At 39.0% G+C, this 17,437-nt stretch overlaps 1 protein-coding gene across 1 annotated transcript; it reads left to right on the forward strand.

The window, feature by feature from the left end:
* Window positions 1-11,718: 11,718 nt before the first annotated feature.
* On the forward strand, window positions 11,719-17,027 carry pck1 (phosphoenolpyruvate carboxykinase 1 (soluble)). The gene is made up of 10 exons (XM_040003905.1): window positions 11,719-11,841; window positions 12,301-12,584; window positions 13,106-13,290; window positions 13,682-13,885; window positions 14,125-14,312; window positions 14,402-14,564; window positions 14,680-14,904; window positions 15,230-15,361; window positions 15,487-15,582; window positions 15,831-17,027. The coding sequence occupies exons 2-10, from the start codon at window positions 12,361-12,363 to the stop codon at window positions 16,286-16,288; spliced, it is 1,875 nt and encodes a 624-aa protein (XP_039859839.1). The 5' UTR covers window positions 11,719-11,841; window positions 12,301-12,360; the 3' UTR covers window positions 16,289-17,027.
* The last annotated feature ends 410 nt before the right edge of the window (window positions 17,028-17,437 follow it).

Here is a 17,437-nt window from a genome sequence, read left to right on the forward strand (position 1 = left end):
CTTTCCTTTCAGATACACTTACACTTTCAGTTCACTCTGAACCTGGTGCTGTTTCATTATCTATTATTCCAGGCATTTCTCCTTAAAATCTGTTTATACACCGACGATTTGCAACAGTAAAAGCGTTTTAAAAAACTTTCACAAATGAAACAACCGAGGAAAATAAATGTAAAGAGCCCTTTTTAAAATGTCTGTGCATTTATTTTTGTTTTCTATTTATACCTGCTATAAACTGTAACGTTGCGTTTAGACACTCACAGGGATTCTTTGTTGACCTCAAACAATCACTCACTCATGATCATAAACTCATAATGAACAAGTGAAAAAAAAATCCAGATCATGAAAAACAGTTTGACTTCTCACAACAGCTGTAATTAACACTAACAAGAATGTGAAAGCAACAGCTGTCAAGCTGAAAGAAAGACTTCCTCTTTTTCTCTCTGAGAAGTGGGAAGTGGGCAGAAGTGTGTCGGTGAGTGCAGTAGTCTCGCCTCCTCTTGGCTCCTGCAAGATCCTCGGGTCACCTGCCACGCCTGTCGCTCATCTTCTCACTAGCACTGTGGATTTAAGGACTGGCTTTCCAATAGATTGTTGTCATTCCTGTATTGATAATTACCCTAAATTCAACTCATGTTTAACTGCTGTTGGTGCTCCAGTTTCCCATCTCTGGTAGTTTCTAGAATGTATTTCTGGTGACGTATGAGATATATGGATTTCTGGAAAAGGTAAAATCTAAAGAAAACTACATTCTGTAGAAAAATTAAGGATGCTTACCTGCAAAGATGGGCAGTAACGAGTTAAAAGTAACGTGTTACTGTGATCCGATTACCTTTTTCAAGTAACGAGTAAAGTAAGAGATTACTGTTGCAAAAAAAGTAATTAGATTAATGTTACTTTCCCATAAGCATGCTGCATTACTGCGTTACAAAACCGTGATTTTGTTTGTGAGAGTGTCTTATGGCACTTGTGTGTGTCGTGACATTGGTGAGAGCAAGAGACGTGTAGATCAACAATGGATAATATGGAGTACGGGAGAAACCAAGCACACCATTGTTTTTCTTGTGACATTACCAATAAGTTTTATGTGTCACATGGCCCTCATCCTATTGAAAAAACAAAAGTTGTATCCAAGATGGCCGACTTCTAAATGGCCACCATGGTCACCACCCATCTTGAGGAGTTTGCCCCCTCACATATACTAATGTGCCACAAACAGGACTTTAATATCACCAGCCATTCCCATTTTATTATGGTGTATCCATATAAATGGCTTCTGTTTTCATCCCCAATAGAAGATTCATCCCCATAAAAAGTCAAATAAAAGTTCCCTCAATATCTGCCTGCTCTGAGGTACATGTCTGGTTAGTCTCTGTATTAGATCTCTGCTTGAGCAGAGCAGAAACAAATGCTGCAAATGATTTTTCTGCAGTTTTTGGATACAATAACAGGTCTATAGGTCTACAAATGAAATTCATACTCACTGAAAACAGAGATATTGATCTATTGGAAAACAATGAGTAAATCTGTGATATGAGGTAGTGACTTTATTTAGGCCTACTGCTCTGAAGAAATGACTCTTTTTGTAAGTTATGCAAGCCTCCTTTTATCCATTGATTAAAACCAGTGACTCTCTTAAAATGTGCAACTCCTATTTAAGGCCACCAGATGTCACTGCTGACCTTTCAAAAAGTAAGACCAACTTTCTATTTATCTCATGGTTTTAGCTCTCTCTTTTGCGCTTTATGCACCAGGGCTCAGTTTTTGGATTCTGACTTTGACTAAGAAGCCCTTCATCTCAGTTTTCACATCTCACATGTTTTAGTGAATTCTAAAAATAACAAGGAGCATAATGCTTCCTCAGTGCAAACGTTTGGCTTACTTCAGCTGTTTAAAACTGCACTCTTTTTGTATATAAAGAATACTAAACTTGCAGTATATTAAAGTATATACTGCTTTAAGTTCAGTTCTATATATACTAGAGCTAAAATATATACTTCTTAAATGTGGGTATGCTGATTGCCTGTCTAGTGTAGAGCTCTGTTTTGATGATACAAAGTTCACCAAAATCTCGAGTACAAGAACAGTTATGGGAAACTGATCCACAAACCATCAAGAGATTAGACATGGAACAATTAAGAAAGCAGATCAGCATTTAATGCAGTTTCATATGAGTCCTTAAAATAGTTGCAACCTTATAATCTATTGATGCTTATTTTTCATCTGTCCTCTCTCATATGCACGCTTTTGGTTTGTGTTCATTAATATTTTCCACTTTTGAATTCTAGACCAATGAGTCATTGGTGGAGCGAATTATTTTGACTCATCCACATCAGGTTATCAAATTTACATTAAAAATAAATAAATTTAGATTTCACATTACTGATGCAATGTCCTTATATGGTTCTGACATATAAGGCATGCTGTTAGTAAATCATTTGTTTTTACTAACCTTTGGGAGTTTCTCCCTGTGTCTGCGTGGGTTGTCTCCAGGTACTCCAGGCTTCCTCCCTTAGTACAAAGACACGCAGTTAATGGGATTAGGTTAACTGGAAATTTCTAAGATGAAAATTAAACAACATAAAAAAATCATGGTGATTTTTCTGATTGTAACTTTGAATGAACTTATCATTCAAAGTCATGAACTTATAAGACAGCTAACATCACAAAGTGGGAGATTTCTAATGAAACAAATCACCTTTTTTTCATCACTGCAGCTAAATTTACAGTACTGCAACAATCATCTCTCTTACCTTTTGAGAATGCAATGTCTTTTTTTCCCTCCTTTTTGCAATTACAGACTCTGCCATCCTTATACCAGAACAAAAGAAATGCAGTGGGAAATCATATTTGCTAACAGAATTTGTAACAAGACAGCTAAAGGTTAAGCTAAGTGAGTGGCCGCTTGAATGCGCAGTATTGTGTGGTCTAAAAAAGTAAGAAGAAGTGGAGAAGTAATGGAGGGAGACAGAGAAAGAGCAGGGTGTTCAGTCCTAAATGTGTTCTGCCCGGACAGCCACATGCAACCATCTGCACTAACACAGTTAGTATTACACAGCCTGATTCTGAAAGGAGACACCAAAAATAAGCAGCAGCAGCAGCTTATGGCATCCACCACACCATCAAGGAGGAAAGATTCAAGGCCCAACAGCTGAAATAAAATGCAACAATTAAATGACCTTAATAGCAGTTTACTATAAAATCAAAATAAATATTAAAGTATGTAAGGACAACATTTAATTTTCGAAATGGTGATGTAATATCGAAATATCAAAACTGACTTAAGGCTTAATAGACAGCCATTCACACACCATCTGAGTGGAGACTACAAAGAACTGAAAGCAGATAATATATACACAGGAGGGAATTGTGGGCAGTGTGAACACACCTGTGAACTCAGCTGAACAAAATCTAACTGACGAAACAGGGGAAAAAAAACTGAGCGTGATTCACACAAGACAAGGAACTGTCAAAATAAAATAGGAAGTGACTAAGACATACAAACTTAACACAGAGACGGGAAAGAGGGGGAGACAGAAGGATAAAACAGATAATTATGGGAACAGGAAGGGATACATTGTGCAAGACAAAGATGAGACTGGCACAGACTGGACAGGGAAAAGAGGAACTAACATAATCAAACAAGGACCAAGAAATAGAAATAACGAAGTTTAAAGGCACTCAAGAACTTGAACATAAGTATCTCATAATTCCAAAGAAATAAATCAGAGGTCCAGGACAGGGTCCCACTTTGCTAAGCCATCCAATGGGCTGAAATCAACCCTGTAGCTGCTTGACTCTGGTCTGAGGCCAGTATGCTTGACACCCTCACTACAAATTCATACAAAAATAATACAAAGTCATACAGGAGGCATTACAGAAGGCCTTTTCTCTATACCTGGAAATGACCATTTAATTTGAATATCTTTTCCAAAATCTTCTCTGTTGTCACTCATTACTGCACCTTTGACAAATAGCGTTTTCTCAACAAAGACCCCCAGTGCTATCGGGTGTGTGCCTTTACGTCAGTGCACTTGGTACTTTAACCCCCTCTGATGCAGCTGCTGTTTGCTGTAGAGTTCGACTCACGCACTGAACAGTTCAGACCGAGCCTGAATGACACATTTCAGTCTGTTTTCTATCGGCTGCTGTCACTCTGGTGACGCTCTGACACACCTTTGACACATGCCACCCAACAGATCCTTTTAGAAATTTTAACTTGCAAAGGTCTTTCTTGCGTTTTACAAATGATTTATTATGTATCTTTTTTGTAGTCTCTTTGGTGAAAAGACAGAAAAGACATTTTGTTGATCACCAGAAATACACAAACATCATTCCCAGCAATCAAAATGCTTGATTTAGGTCATTCTACTTGGTACCTGATTTCAGCTAAATACTTCTGGTATCTGCACTGCAGGACGAGTAGTAATACTATGTAAATGTGTCTTTTTGTAAGCTATGTTTATTAGGAAAACTCACCTTTTTCACTTTGGTCTTTGCAGTTTTTGTTCATTTTCTCTTTTTAGCTCATTTGCTATTCCTGCAGCAATGCTGCAGTGCTCAGCCATCAGAAGGTATTTGATTTGATCTTTAAGTCACTGGTCTTTTCAACTGATTAGCTGACTGTAGCTCATAAATCCATCCTGCCTTATCTGGACCTTCTTTCTTTACAGATAAAACTATTCAATCACTTTCATTCTCTCACCACTCAGTGACATATATATATATATATATATATATATATATATATATATATATATATATATATATATATATATATATATATATATTAGTTAAACCAGCCAGCTGTTTTTCTAACCCCTTGTGTTATTCAGGGTTGGAGGCCTCTCAGTTTCCATAGATCGAAAGGCAGGGAACACCCAGTCTACTGCAGGGCTAGAGTTAAAAACTGGGACATTTATTTATTTATTTTTGCTTTGTTAGTGTAGATCTTTGCTAATAGTAGAAAAGCACCTAAACAACCTGCAGTCTCTCATTTTGGTGGAACACATGGCAAATGTGAGCAGGATATCTGATATGAGGTGTTGACTGTCTTCACCAGTTAGCACGCTGCCAACCACACCACAGGCAAAACTGGAGATAGCATATCTGTTTGTGCCAATTTGCCCTGTTAGTGAATGTTTCCATGATATATACACTGTATACTCTTGTTGCATAGATGATGACATAATAGCTCAAAGACATTGTGTTCAATGATGTTTGCACTCGTAAGCAACCCAGCCACCTCATGCTGATAGTGGCACAAAACATCTGAGTTTTTGATTGTAAAGAAAGAAATTTTCCACAATCACAGCCTTTTCATCCTTTCCACCCAAGTTTTGTTGCTGGCTTTTAACTTGAGCAAAAACAGAAACCAGGTACTGTAAAGTGAAACGGTGATCTGCTGAACATGCATTTGTTTTGCAAGGTGAGGAAATGAGTTGGAAAATAAAGGTCTCTCATTTATTTAAAACATTGTACAGGCACTGGTCAGAGACACACAGAGACCTCTGAAAAATAACAGTGTCAGCTGTTCACCAAGTTGCTGTTATTGATGAATACAGTCGGTGCAGCACTATCAGTGTTCTTGTCCCAGAAAGCTCATAAACAGACTGCTTCTCTCTCTCTCTCTCTCTCTCTCTATGTCACTCCAAAGGTATTGTAAGTTCTGACATTACTCACATTACTCACTTAAACCTACCATGTTTGTCACTGTATAACCAGTGGTGAATTGTGACAGTCTATAAATGTCAGTGCAGCAGCACTCGTAGCTATTAAATGCTGGAAACCTAGACCAGCCATATACAGAGTTTTTTTTTCCTTCATAAGGAAGGGATTAATCATCTTGAGCCAAGCTGTTAATGGTAAAGTTTACCTCAATGTGATGGAAGCAGCTAGTCATGAATCATAAATGGCTATTGCCTGAAGCTTTTCTCATCTCACTGTGGCAGTTTCCAGTTATGATATTCCACTCTGCAGTATTTAAAATTCATCTGTCTAAAATTCGAGTATTTATATACATATATTGGTTAATTAGACTTGTTTGACTAATGTGTTCAATGAAGTGCTTCATAATCAGTGAGAAACAAATTGCAGTTTTTATGACTGCAATTTGTTCCTCAGTGCAGGCAAAGCAGGCCTACTTGTTGTTCCTAGAGTATTTAAAGTAGAATGGGAGGCAGAGCCTTCAGTTTTCAGGCCCCTCTTCTGTGGAACCAGCTTCCAGTTTGGATTCGGGAGACAGACAGTATCTCTACTTTTAAGATTAGGCTTAAAACTTTCCTTTTTGCTAAAGCATATAGTTAGGGCTGGACCAGGTGACCCTGACTCCTCCCTTAGTTATGCTGCAATAGACGTAGGCTGCCGGGGGATTCCCATGATGCATTGAGTTTTTCCTTTCTAGTCACCTTTCTCACTCACTATGTGTTAATAGACCTCTCTGCATTGAATCATGTCTGTTATTAACATCTGTCTCTCTTCCACAGCATGTCTTTATCCTGTTTTCCTTCTCTCACCCCAACCGGTCGCAGCAGATGGCCCCGCCCCTCCCTGAGCCTGGTTCTGCCGGAGGTTTCTTCCTGTTTAAGGGAGTTTTTCCTTCCCACTGTCGCCAAAGTGCTTGTTCATAGGGGGTCATATGATTGTTGGGTTTTTCTCTGTATCTATTATTATAGGATATACTGTACAATATAAAGCGCCTTGAGGCGACTTTTGTTGTGATTTGGTGCTATATAAATAAAATGGAATTGAATTGAACGACTATTTTGACAGTGAAGGTATCCCTGTATCTATAATAATACATCAGGAGATAAAAGCTTTAGAAAGCTTTGCCCTCTTAGGTAGGTTGGGATCTGTAGTGTATTAAAGGATATCTTCAGTTTACACTAAACTATTGTTTATTGTATTGAAAATTTTTCCTCAAAGATAAATTCTGAGGTCACATTTGCCCTAAGAGCTGGGACCTTCCCCTCAAGACAAAAATAATTCTGGATACTGTTTGAAATAGAATGAAGATTTAAATCTTATATTTAAAAATTATTTGACAGAATAAATAGTAAAGGAAAACACTGCAATGGGTTCAGGAAGACATGTGAAGACCACTGTCAGCGGGTAGCTTGTCACTATTGCCCAAAGTGCAAATTAAAGTCTACCATGCAAAGAAAAATACATACATAGACACGATCCAGCAAAGCTGCCATCTACTCTGGGTCTGAGCTCAGTCCGAATGGACTTGGAAAAGGGTAAAATTATTCTGAGCAATTAAAATCTGAAGTTATTTTTGACACCATGTCCTCTGAGCTAATGAGGAGAGGGCTCATCAAGCTTGTTACCAGCACACAGTTGAAAAGCCAGCATCTGTGATGATATGGAAGTGTATTAGTACAGGTGGTATGGGTAACTTCCACATCTGTGAAGGTCCCATTAATACAAAATTATATAGAGAGATATTTTGAAGCAATAACTGCTTCAAAAATCCAGATGACATATTTTTCTGTAAAGGTGAGCTTTTAGCAAGACAAGGCCAAACTCCACACTGACAACACCATAGCTTTGAAATAAAAGATGCCAAACTTGCAGGCCTGCAGCAGTACCTATCACCCACTGCAAACATCTGGCACTTTATTAAATGAAAAAAAAAACATGGAGGAGGAGCCAAATATATACAAGGGACCTGGAAAACATTTAGCCCCAAACCTAAATCACTTCAAATGAATAAACAGGTTCCTCATTGATTTCTTGATGTGTAAATGAACTAGTTTTCGCTCCCGTTGCAAGGTGACAACTTATCATCCTAAAGAAGTATCTGTCATCTGTTCACATACAAAAGATAAGATGCATGAATGTTTGTTTGCATTATGTTAAAGCAGCATTAAATGATTTTCTTGACCTATTGGAGCGTGTAGCACAAGCTGAAAGCAGTTCTGACACATTATCATTTTTTTAAGTTCGCAGCATGAACATGTTAACAAATACTCAGGAGAAACATATTATGCAGTAGAGTTGTGTTTAATTATTTCAAAATGTAGTTTTGTTAAGATCTGACAATATTAGCTTCCATTCACTTACATCCTGTTGCTGCAGTTTTGTTCAGATTCCATTCGGTTTGAGCTGTGCTGCTAATATGAGCGTCATTAAAGTTGAAGATCCTCTGGGTATTTTTGTTTTATGACAGCTGACAGTTCTTGAATAACTGAACATATTGTTCATGAAACACTTGAGCTGCAGGTGTTACACAACTTTAAGGGCCATTGTCGAGAAGTTTCCTTTTTATTACATCTTGTTGTCTTCAACCTTCAGTCGGACCCTGTGTGAGGTTACTCCTGTTCACTGCTGTTTCTATATAACTGCTCAGATGTACTAACATTTGTCCACTTGGCTCCACAAACCATGTTCAGGAAAATATCCCCCCTTAATTGCAACACTATCATGCATTCAGTTATATTTAGAGACAATATCTACACTAAAAGTAGCACTCCACTCCTATCAGTACTACAACAAGTACTAAGTTTAGCTACAATTGCTATAACCACTACTACTTGCCTTTTCCTATCAATGATGATGGTACTCCTTCTGTAGGAGGAAAGTGGGTTAATACTAGAGCTACTACCAGTACAAGTACAATTATACTTTATTAGTTTAACAAATTGTTGCAATAATTTTTCACAGGACTCTATAGGGTCTGTAGAGCTAATCAAATGTGCTTGATTAACTGATCAAGGTCAGATGGTGCAATGCTTAATGGTCAAACTGCAAAAAACCCAAGAGCTACACCTCAAACCTTACAGGTCATGTTAACGTTCATAATATTACAAATTAACAAATATTAAACAAATACATCTTGTTTAAATGTATTACCAATCTGCAGTTTGCAAAGGTTCTGGAACAATATCTTTTGGATCAAAGTGGACAGGTTTGGACATAATGCACAGCCGCAAAAATAATAGCATATTAGCGTATCACCACCAGCATCTGTCAGTAGGGTGGCGAAAGGGTGAAGATTGGGGCAAGATCTGTAGCCATACTACATAGGAATCATAGCCCCTTGTAGTCATTGAGTCAACCATGAACTCTACTGCACGCCAAAGTATTGCAGAAAATCTAATCTGAGACCATCTGTCCAACAGTTAATGTTTAGTTAGGACAACAATCCGAAGAAGACCAGCAAATCTACAACAGAATGCTGTGTGCGGACCTTAAAAGAGCCGTGCATAAATGAATGCCCACTAACTTCAGAATTCAGTTCAGAGAGACTGCTAAAGTCATGAAGAAAATTATTACTTCTAATCATTGGTGCTAAAGGTAGTTTTACAAGCTTTAGACTCATAAGCTGTTATTAATTATTCACAGGATTAGACTCCTATGAGACTGCACACTTATACAAGCTGAACCTGTGTACACTGCAAACAATCCAAGCCAGTCTTATTGTCACTGTTATTAAGCTTGTACCTGTACTGTGACCAAGCTATATCATTGCCTACCAACTGTTACCTTTTTGAACTGTAGCACAGTTACTGTAGAGCCTTCTGGTGCTTTTTGTTAGTCAGTCTAATACAGATGCAGACATTTCAGAGATGTTGTTTTTCTACTTCAAGCTAAAATTTTGTTATAATTCATAGATTATATTAAATTAAAGTAAAAATGCAATATTTTTTTTCCAAATCTCACTCCTGGCTGGCAATGAGGATAATGAGACCTGTTGTACAAAGTTGTCCTATGTGCCATTGGGTCTTTTTAACATCATTCATTTTGGATTCAGAATAATCAAGCTGAGTGAAACTCTACTTTCTGTCAGTGTGTAACTACATGAGATGTCTTTAAATATTATAAAGAAGTGCAATTTTAACAGTAGATCTCAGTTTATGTTTGACACCCCTGCCTTACAGGAAAGGAACTGTGCAAATCAATGCAAACTGGTTCTGAGTAATAACATTTGCAAACACATCTATACTGATGGGAGTGGTCTTTTCCAGGACAATAATGCCCTCATCCATAGGGAATGAGGGCTCACTGAAATTTGATTTGGAGAAATCAATTCCAGAAACTGTACTTGTAGTGGACCTTTGCTGATACTTTCCCACATCCCTTAATTTGAATGGGCCCTATCATTTCCAAATTTATATGTTTATGCTGTTTTGTATGATTTACTGTAGCCCCTCAGTTCATCCTCTGTTTGAAACAAGCTGTTATAGCTCCTCATCATTTGAAACGTCTGCCACATGTATAAGTAATAAGTAATAAGTAAAAGTATATCAGTGATTTTTCTTTGATTTGTGATCTGTCCATTTTGCGTTGTTTACCACACTTTAATGAAATATTAGAAAACCTTAGCTGAAAATTTACTAATGGACTAGAATATTCAATACTTTAAAAGAATATATTATTATTATTAACAAAACAAAGCTTCTCCCATATCCCACATGTTACACAGTTACAGTTGCTTCTCGGATATTTCATAATTTTTCAGATTTGTTCCCTTCCTTTACAAATAACGACTTTTGACCTTTGAATAATTTAGTTTAATTTGCATTCATTTGTGCAACTCTGGTTTTGATCATATGTTTTTAAACCTCTTTTTGTTACTAAAACTCAAAAGTAAACTTAACTTGAAAAAGAGGGTGCATTTAAACGCAGTTTATTCCTAAAGACATGCAGCATACCAGTGTATTAAGCAGCAGAATGAAGAAAACCCTCCTGCTCATGGAGAGCTGCCGTTCTGTCATGTGGCAATTGGACAGTCATTAAAATTATGCTGAAACATATGCCTTTATTACTTCTTTAACTGTTGCTACAACTTTTACAAATGCCTTGAGCTTATCTCCAACATGTGCTTTTACCTCTTATCATTAAGTGTCGATGACTTTATTCAGCAGTTCCTCTGAACTGCGCACACGGGCGCATGTTCCAGTGACCCACCATTGATCCCACAAAGGCGAGCCTTCGCCTGACAGCCAATAAAAGGAGGCCAGCCAAGGAGCCCCCGTCACACACAGTTCTGGCAACACTGAACCCTGAACTTACATCATCGAGTAAAGTAGGCCAAAGTTCAACTGCTGCAATCGTCACAGGAGGTTACCACACTGGCAGAGGCAGCCTCAATCAGAGAGTATATCAATTGGATTTGCTTTGCTGCTTCAGGGCAAAAGTTTATTTTACACTACAAAATGCTGAAAACTATGTGAGCATATATTGCTGTTTATTTCAGAATTTTAAGATTGAAATCTTGTGCTATTGTCTCAGCCTTCTTTTTGATTGGATGGCAAGAGACTAACTGTTATCATTCTAAATAAAAAATGCATTTGTCCAGGCGGTCTCCCCTTGGGTTTTCCCTCCAAAAACATGTGTTACTCAGAAAGAGAGACAGAGGGAGAGACAGCCACAGCAGTGAAAGCATAGCTATCTGCCTCTCTTTCATATCTGAGCCAGCTATCAGCGATCAGTGGCAGAGGGAACCGGTTATTCAAAGACGACATTACGTCCTGCTGCTGAGTAATGATTCACCAGCAGCCTGTTACACACTGTGTTTTTCACATCTGCAGGGAACAACAGGTTCACCCAGCTAACGCAAGGGCCAACCCCCCCCCACCACCCCTCCTCCCTGACACACCTCCTCACCCTCTCCCTCCCCCATTCTAACCCCCCACCCCTCCCTCACCCACACCCCTCCCCACTCCCTCCCTTGTCTTGCGAGACATCCCAGGGTATAAAAAGGACAAAGCTCTCCATAGGAGATACAACTGACCAAGAAGGAGAAACAGTCCTCAACTCTCCTGCAAACAGGCAACAGGGACACCTCAGCAGATGAGACCAAGCTAAAGGCTCTGCACTCCAGGCAAACTACTGAAGGTAACCTACTGCTCTTTCTTTTCAGTGGGGCTCATGTTTAAAGTGAGGAGGGTAAAATAATGTGAGGCAAAGTAATGTGAGGATCACTGCAGAATGAGAGGTATCTGCACAAGGATGCTGTTGCATCACCCAGAGTTTGATTTCTTGATGTTGCAGCAGCAGAGCACTTTTTTTTTGAGACTATGTATGCACAAAACTGACTTTTTTTAAATTCTTTTTCCCCCCCATGTCTCTCTTTTATCCCAAATTTTACTCCACCTTGACCATTTTTCTGCTTCATTCTTCTTCTTTTTTCATTCTTCTTGGTCTGTCCTCATTTTTGTCTTTATTTCCGAAACTTTATCCTCCTTTTATATTTTTCCTCTTCCTTGTCACCATATTATTCAATTCCATCATTCTTCTACCATCTTCCTTTTTCCCCTTTCCTTTTCAAACCCCCACTTAAATCTTTCTTTCCAGACTTCCTGTCACCTTTTTCCCCTCAGTCTATCAGCTCACGCTCTCTCCAGAACCTTCACCATGCCTCCTCAGATCCCGTCCCAGAACCAGAGTGGTCCCAGGATCCTGCAGGGTGATCTCAGTGCCCTCAGTCCAGCTGTAAGGGAGTTTTTGGAGACCAATATCACCCTGTGCCAGCCAGACTCCATTCACATCTGTGATGGCTCAGACGAGGAGAACCTTGCCATCCTGACCCAGCTGGAGGAACAGGGGATGATCAAGAAGCTCACCAAATATGAGAACTGGTATGTTTGTTACACTCAGTGGTTTATGGAAGGCTTTCTTTTTTTAAGAGACTTATTTAGTTATTTAGTTAGTTATGTTTTTATGTGAGTGAGGGTTTCAAATTGAAAAACAGGAGAAATTATTGCTAACGATAGCTTTAAATTTCTTGAATATAGCTTGGGTTGTTTTTGTAGCTGGGACAGTGGTGCTTTGGTGCAGCTGGGAGATGCCCAGGGTTGTTGCTGTTGATAATGACAACACACATTATTCTGTCATCAGCAGCTGTTTAAATATAAAACATACCTGGAAAATTTCTACTTCTTGACAAACCAGTAGGTCTAGGTAGCTCAATCACACCATTCATTTTTACCAGCTGATATCAAGAAGACATATTGATTATTAATAATGATTTGTGGCTGCTTTAGGAGATTTTAAAATCGTTGCCTACTTTAAAATAAAGTACAACGAATTAAAATTTAAAACAAAAGCCCTAAAGTTTTCAATATTTGTGCACTTCCTTTTCTTCTTCCTCTTCCTGCAGCTGGTTGGCCAGAACTGACCCGAGGGATGTGGCTCGTGTGGAGAGTAAGACAGTTATTGTTACCCAGGAACAGAAGGACACAGTGCCCACTCCACTAGGAGGTGGAATCAGCCAGCTGGGCCGCTGGATGTCCCCAGAAGAGTTCGACAAAGCCATGGCTCAGCGGTTCCCCGGCTGCATGAGAGGTACCAGAGATGAACGTGTTTAATAAATGCTATCAGTTCTTAGTAGAAAGGATGACTCAAATATAGGACTAGAAAAACTTGAGAAATCAAAAGTTTTCACTCATCAATAGTACACTGACTAAATGAATACATTTTTTCCCCTTTCCGGGACCCCATTGAGAATCTAGACAAGTATATCCACAGTGCAGCAGGTACTTTTTAGAAAGAAGAAACACTATCGGAGATTATTTTTACAAGTTACACTGCCTTTAAAGTGTTTAAATGAGCTGGAGGCAAATTTTCTTCTTTTCCTGACTGTCTGTTACCTGTGAATGTCTCAAATACCAAAAACCTTAAAATAATATTGAAATAACATAATAATAAGAACATCCCTGTCTGTATCTATCCTCAGGTAGGACCATGTACGTGATTCCCTTCAGCATGGGTCCAGTAGGTTCCCCTCTCTCTAAGATTGGAGTACAGCTGACAGACTCTCCCTACGTGGTGGCCAGTATGAGGGTGATGACTCGTATGGGGAAAGCTGTTCTGACCGCCCTGGGGACTGGAGAATTTGTCCGCTGTCTGCACTCTGTCGGCTGTCCTCTGCCACTCAAAAGTATGTCAAAAACTGATCGACTCATTCTCTTGCAGCTATGGGGGAGGGGGGGGGGGGGAACAGATACTAAAGAACTACTGCATATTGCTACTGTTTTACTATGAGTATGAATCAGTTACTACTCTGATTACTGTTGCTCAATAATATTTTCACTTATATTTTAGTTACACAATAGCGCTTTTGCCACAAAACTGCTAATAGACCACTGAAATGAACAAATGTACTAATTTGTCTTTCAGAGCCTCTGGTGAATAACTGGCCCTGCAACCCTGAGCTGACACTAGTCGCTCACATCCCAGACCGCCGACAAATTATCTCATTTGGAAGTGGTTACGGAGGAAACTCTCTGCTGGGAAAGAAGTGTTTCGCCCTTCGCATTGCCTCACGCATTGCTAAAGAGGAAGGCTGGCTGGCCGAACATATGCTGGTAAGAAATGAAAATGAGACTGTCACTTAAATTTTGGATTCATCCACATTCTGTTCATTTTCATCAAACTAAATATTTCCTGTGTTCAGATCCTGGGCGTCACCAACCCTGCTGGAGAGAAGAAGTACATGGCAGCAGCCTTCCCCAGCGCCTGTGGAAAAACAAACCTGGCCATGCTCTGCCCCACGCTGCCTGGTTGGAAGGTTGAATGTGTGGGAGATGACATTGCATGGATGAAGTTTGATGACCAAGGTAAAGGAAGGATGTCTTTTTAAAGGTCTTCAAGGATGTACAAATGTCAAAAATGTCATAAATCCAGTACAGCGGACTTTAACATTTCTAATTTGTGTGTTCACCCTGGTTGTAGGAAACCTCAGAGCCATTAACCCAGAGAATGGCTTTTTTGGCGTTGCACCCGGCACCTCAGCCAAGACCAACCCCAATGCAATGGCAACAATCATCAAGAACACCATATTCACAAATGTTGCAGAGACAAGTGACGGTGGTGTGTACTGGGAGGGAATGGACCAGTCACTGCCCGAGGGAGTTACCATCACATCCTGGAAGAACAAACCTTGGCGCTCAGAAGATGGTAAGCAGCTCTTTGATTTTAAGCAACAGCTCACAAAAGAAGAAAAAGAAGCAAGACTACAAGATGTTTAAGATTTAAAACCAGTATTTAAGGTGGAAACAGAAGTGTAACGAAAGCAATTTTCAAATGTCTCGTAACAAGAAAAAAAGCTTTTAATCTTTAATTGTTAGACCCAAATAATTTCAGAGTACAAGATTATATTATAAAAAAATAGGGATAAATAACAGAAAGATCATATACTTTAAAACTGAGAAGAAGTGTGTGAGTGTCATAAAAGTAAAAAGTTCTTAGTTTCTTTCTTTTTTCTTCTTCTTCTTCTTCGTAGGCGAGCCCTGTGCTCATCCCAACTCTCGTTTTTGCACTCCGGCAAGACAGTGTCCCATTATTGACCCACAGTGGGAGTCTCCAGAGGGAGTGCCAATAGAGGCCATCATTTTTGGTGGGCGTAGACCAGAAGGTGAGACGAGACTACAAAAGATGGAAATGAATACACCAGTTGCCCTTTGATTAAATACATGAAATAAAAATAATACATAAATACTTCTCAGAAAATAACTGGATAATGAATCTGCTTATTTTCAGGTGTTCCCCTTGTGTATGAAGCTTTTGACTGGCAGCATGGTGTGTTTGTTGGCGCTGCCATGAGGTCGGAGGCCACTGCTGCAGCCGAACACAAAGGTCAGCATACGATAGTGTCCTTTTTTGGTATGAAAGACAATCAGTGGATGTTTAAGGAGTTTCTTAGATGATCATTTTGACTTTTGCCTAATATTCTATAAATAGTTTTAGACTAGCGACAATTTAATCTGAAATTCTGCTAAAAAAAAAACACTTTCAGAATTCTTGAATGACAACAAATAACACATGAATGTCATTCACGTTAACATACAGTGTACTGACAAATCTCTAATTACTTTTTCTTCCAGGCAAAGTAATAATGCATGACCCCTTCGCTATGCGCCCCTTCTTTGGCTACAACTTTGGCCAGTATCTCTCTCACTGGCTGAGCATGGCTGATCGCGCCGGTGCCAAGCTTCCTAAGATCTTCCATGTCAACTGGTTCCGCAAGAGCCCCACTGCCGGCTTTCTTTGGCCCGGGTTTGGTGAAAATATCCGCGTTCTGGACTGGATGTTCAGACGGGTGAATGGCGAGGAGGGCGCCATGCCATCAGCAGTGGGCTACCTGCCTTGTAGAGACTCCCTAAATCTCCAGGGCCTTCAGGGACATGTGGACCTGGATGAGCTGTTCTCCCTGGATCAGGAATTCTGGCAGAGGGAGGTGGATGAGATCAGGAAATACTTCACCACACAGGTGAACGCTGACCTGCCCAATGAGGTAGCCCAGCAACTGGCTCTCCTGCAGCAGAGGGTGAAGCAAATGTGAAGAGGAAAAAGCCACATGTTAGCAGCTGTAAACAATTGTAGGGTTAATTCTCCGGACTATTTGTCTGTAATTCTAGACTACAATGTTGGCAATAATAGAATGACATGTAAGACATTCTGGAAATTAAATTAAGTAACTGAGAAACAACATCTTAAAATTATAGAACATAGTATGAATGGCTAGATTATCTCTTTAACATAGTCTTAATTTATAGTAAAGCCTTTATATCCTTAAGAAAATGAGCAGTTTTCCATACAGCATTTGGTTATTACCACTGTGACATTCTATAATCTGCTTGGGCTGTTCATTACAAAAAATCCATGCAAATCATGGAGAATGTAAATCATGAAACTGTAGGAATAGTAAAGATAAACCTTCCTGACTATGCTCATTAGAACTATCTCAGCGAGATAATATCAGTAACAACTGCTACATTTCCATGCATCTTCATCTTCATTTGTAGTAGCAATATTTTTTCTTCTGTTGTTCCAATGTCTTGTCCTGTTATCAGAAGTCTTCTATTTAATAATAACTTATTGTGAATGCACATCTTACTGTCATTGTCGTATCGAATTATATGACAGAGACAGAGTCTATGTTAGCTCAGGTCTCACAAAAGGGAATTTTGTATTATTTTTGCCTTAATTTATTTTTATACTGACTTAGTATCACCTGGTTCTCTTGTGTTGTAATCTAAGCCCCAAATGAGGTGAAACAACAATAAAAGTATTTAAACTTACTCGTCGTTCTGTTTCAATTTTCAAGGATCTGGTTTTGTTAATTTTATTTTATTTTGTAAGTGTTGGCGATAGTGTGGCAGAGAAAAGAATAAAATCAAGCATTATTATATCAAGCTGGTACAACACCTCCATCACGTCATATACACCTGCTAGGAATAAATAATGAGCATTTAATTGAGTTAAAAGTCAAAATTAAACTTCAACTAAACTACATGTATCTATATATCTGTAAACAGCAATAATCTAAAAATAGTCTTAGTTTGTGCTAAAATATCTGAAATCAGTATTTCAAATACTAAGAATTTCTCTCTATAGGTTTTCTGTTGGACTAAGACCCAGACAGTGGTTAAGGTGCTCCATGACTTTACTGTACTTCTTCCTGTATGATTTGGGTTATTGTCTTGCTGGA

Source organism: Simochromis diagramma, unplaced genomic scaffold (assembly GCF_900408965.1).
Source record: "Simochromis diagramma unplaced genomic scaffold, fSimDia1.1 OVJJ01000320.1, whole genome shotgun sequence".
Taxonomy (NCBI): domain Eukaryota; kingdom Metazoa; phylum Chordata; class Actinopteri; order Cichliformes; family Cichlidae; genus Simochromis; species Simochromis diagramma.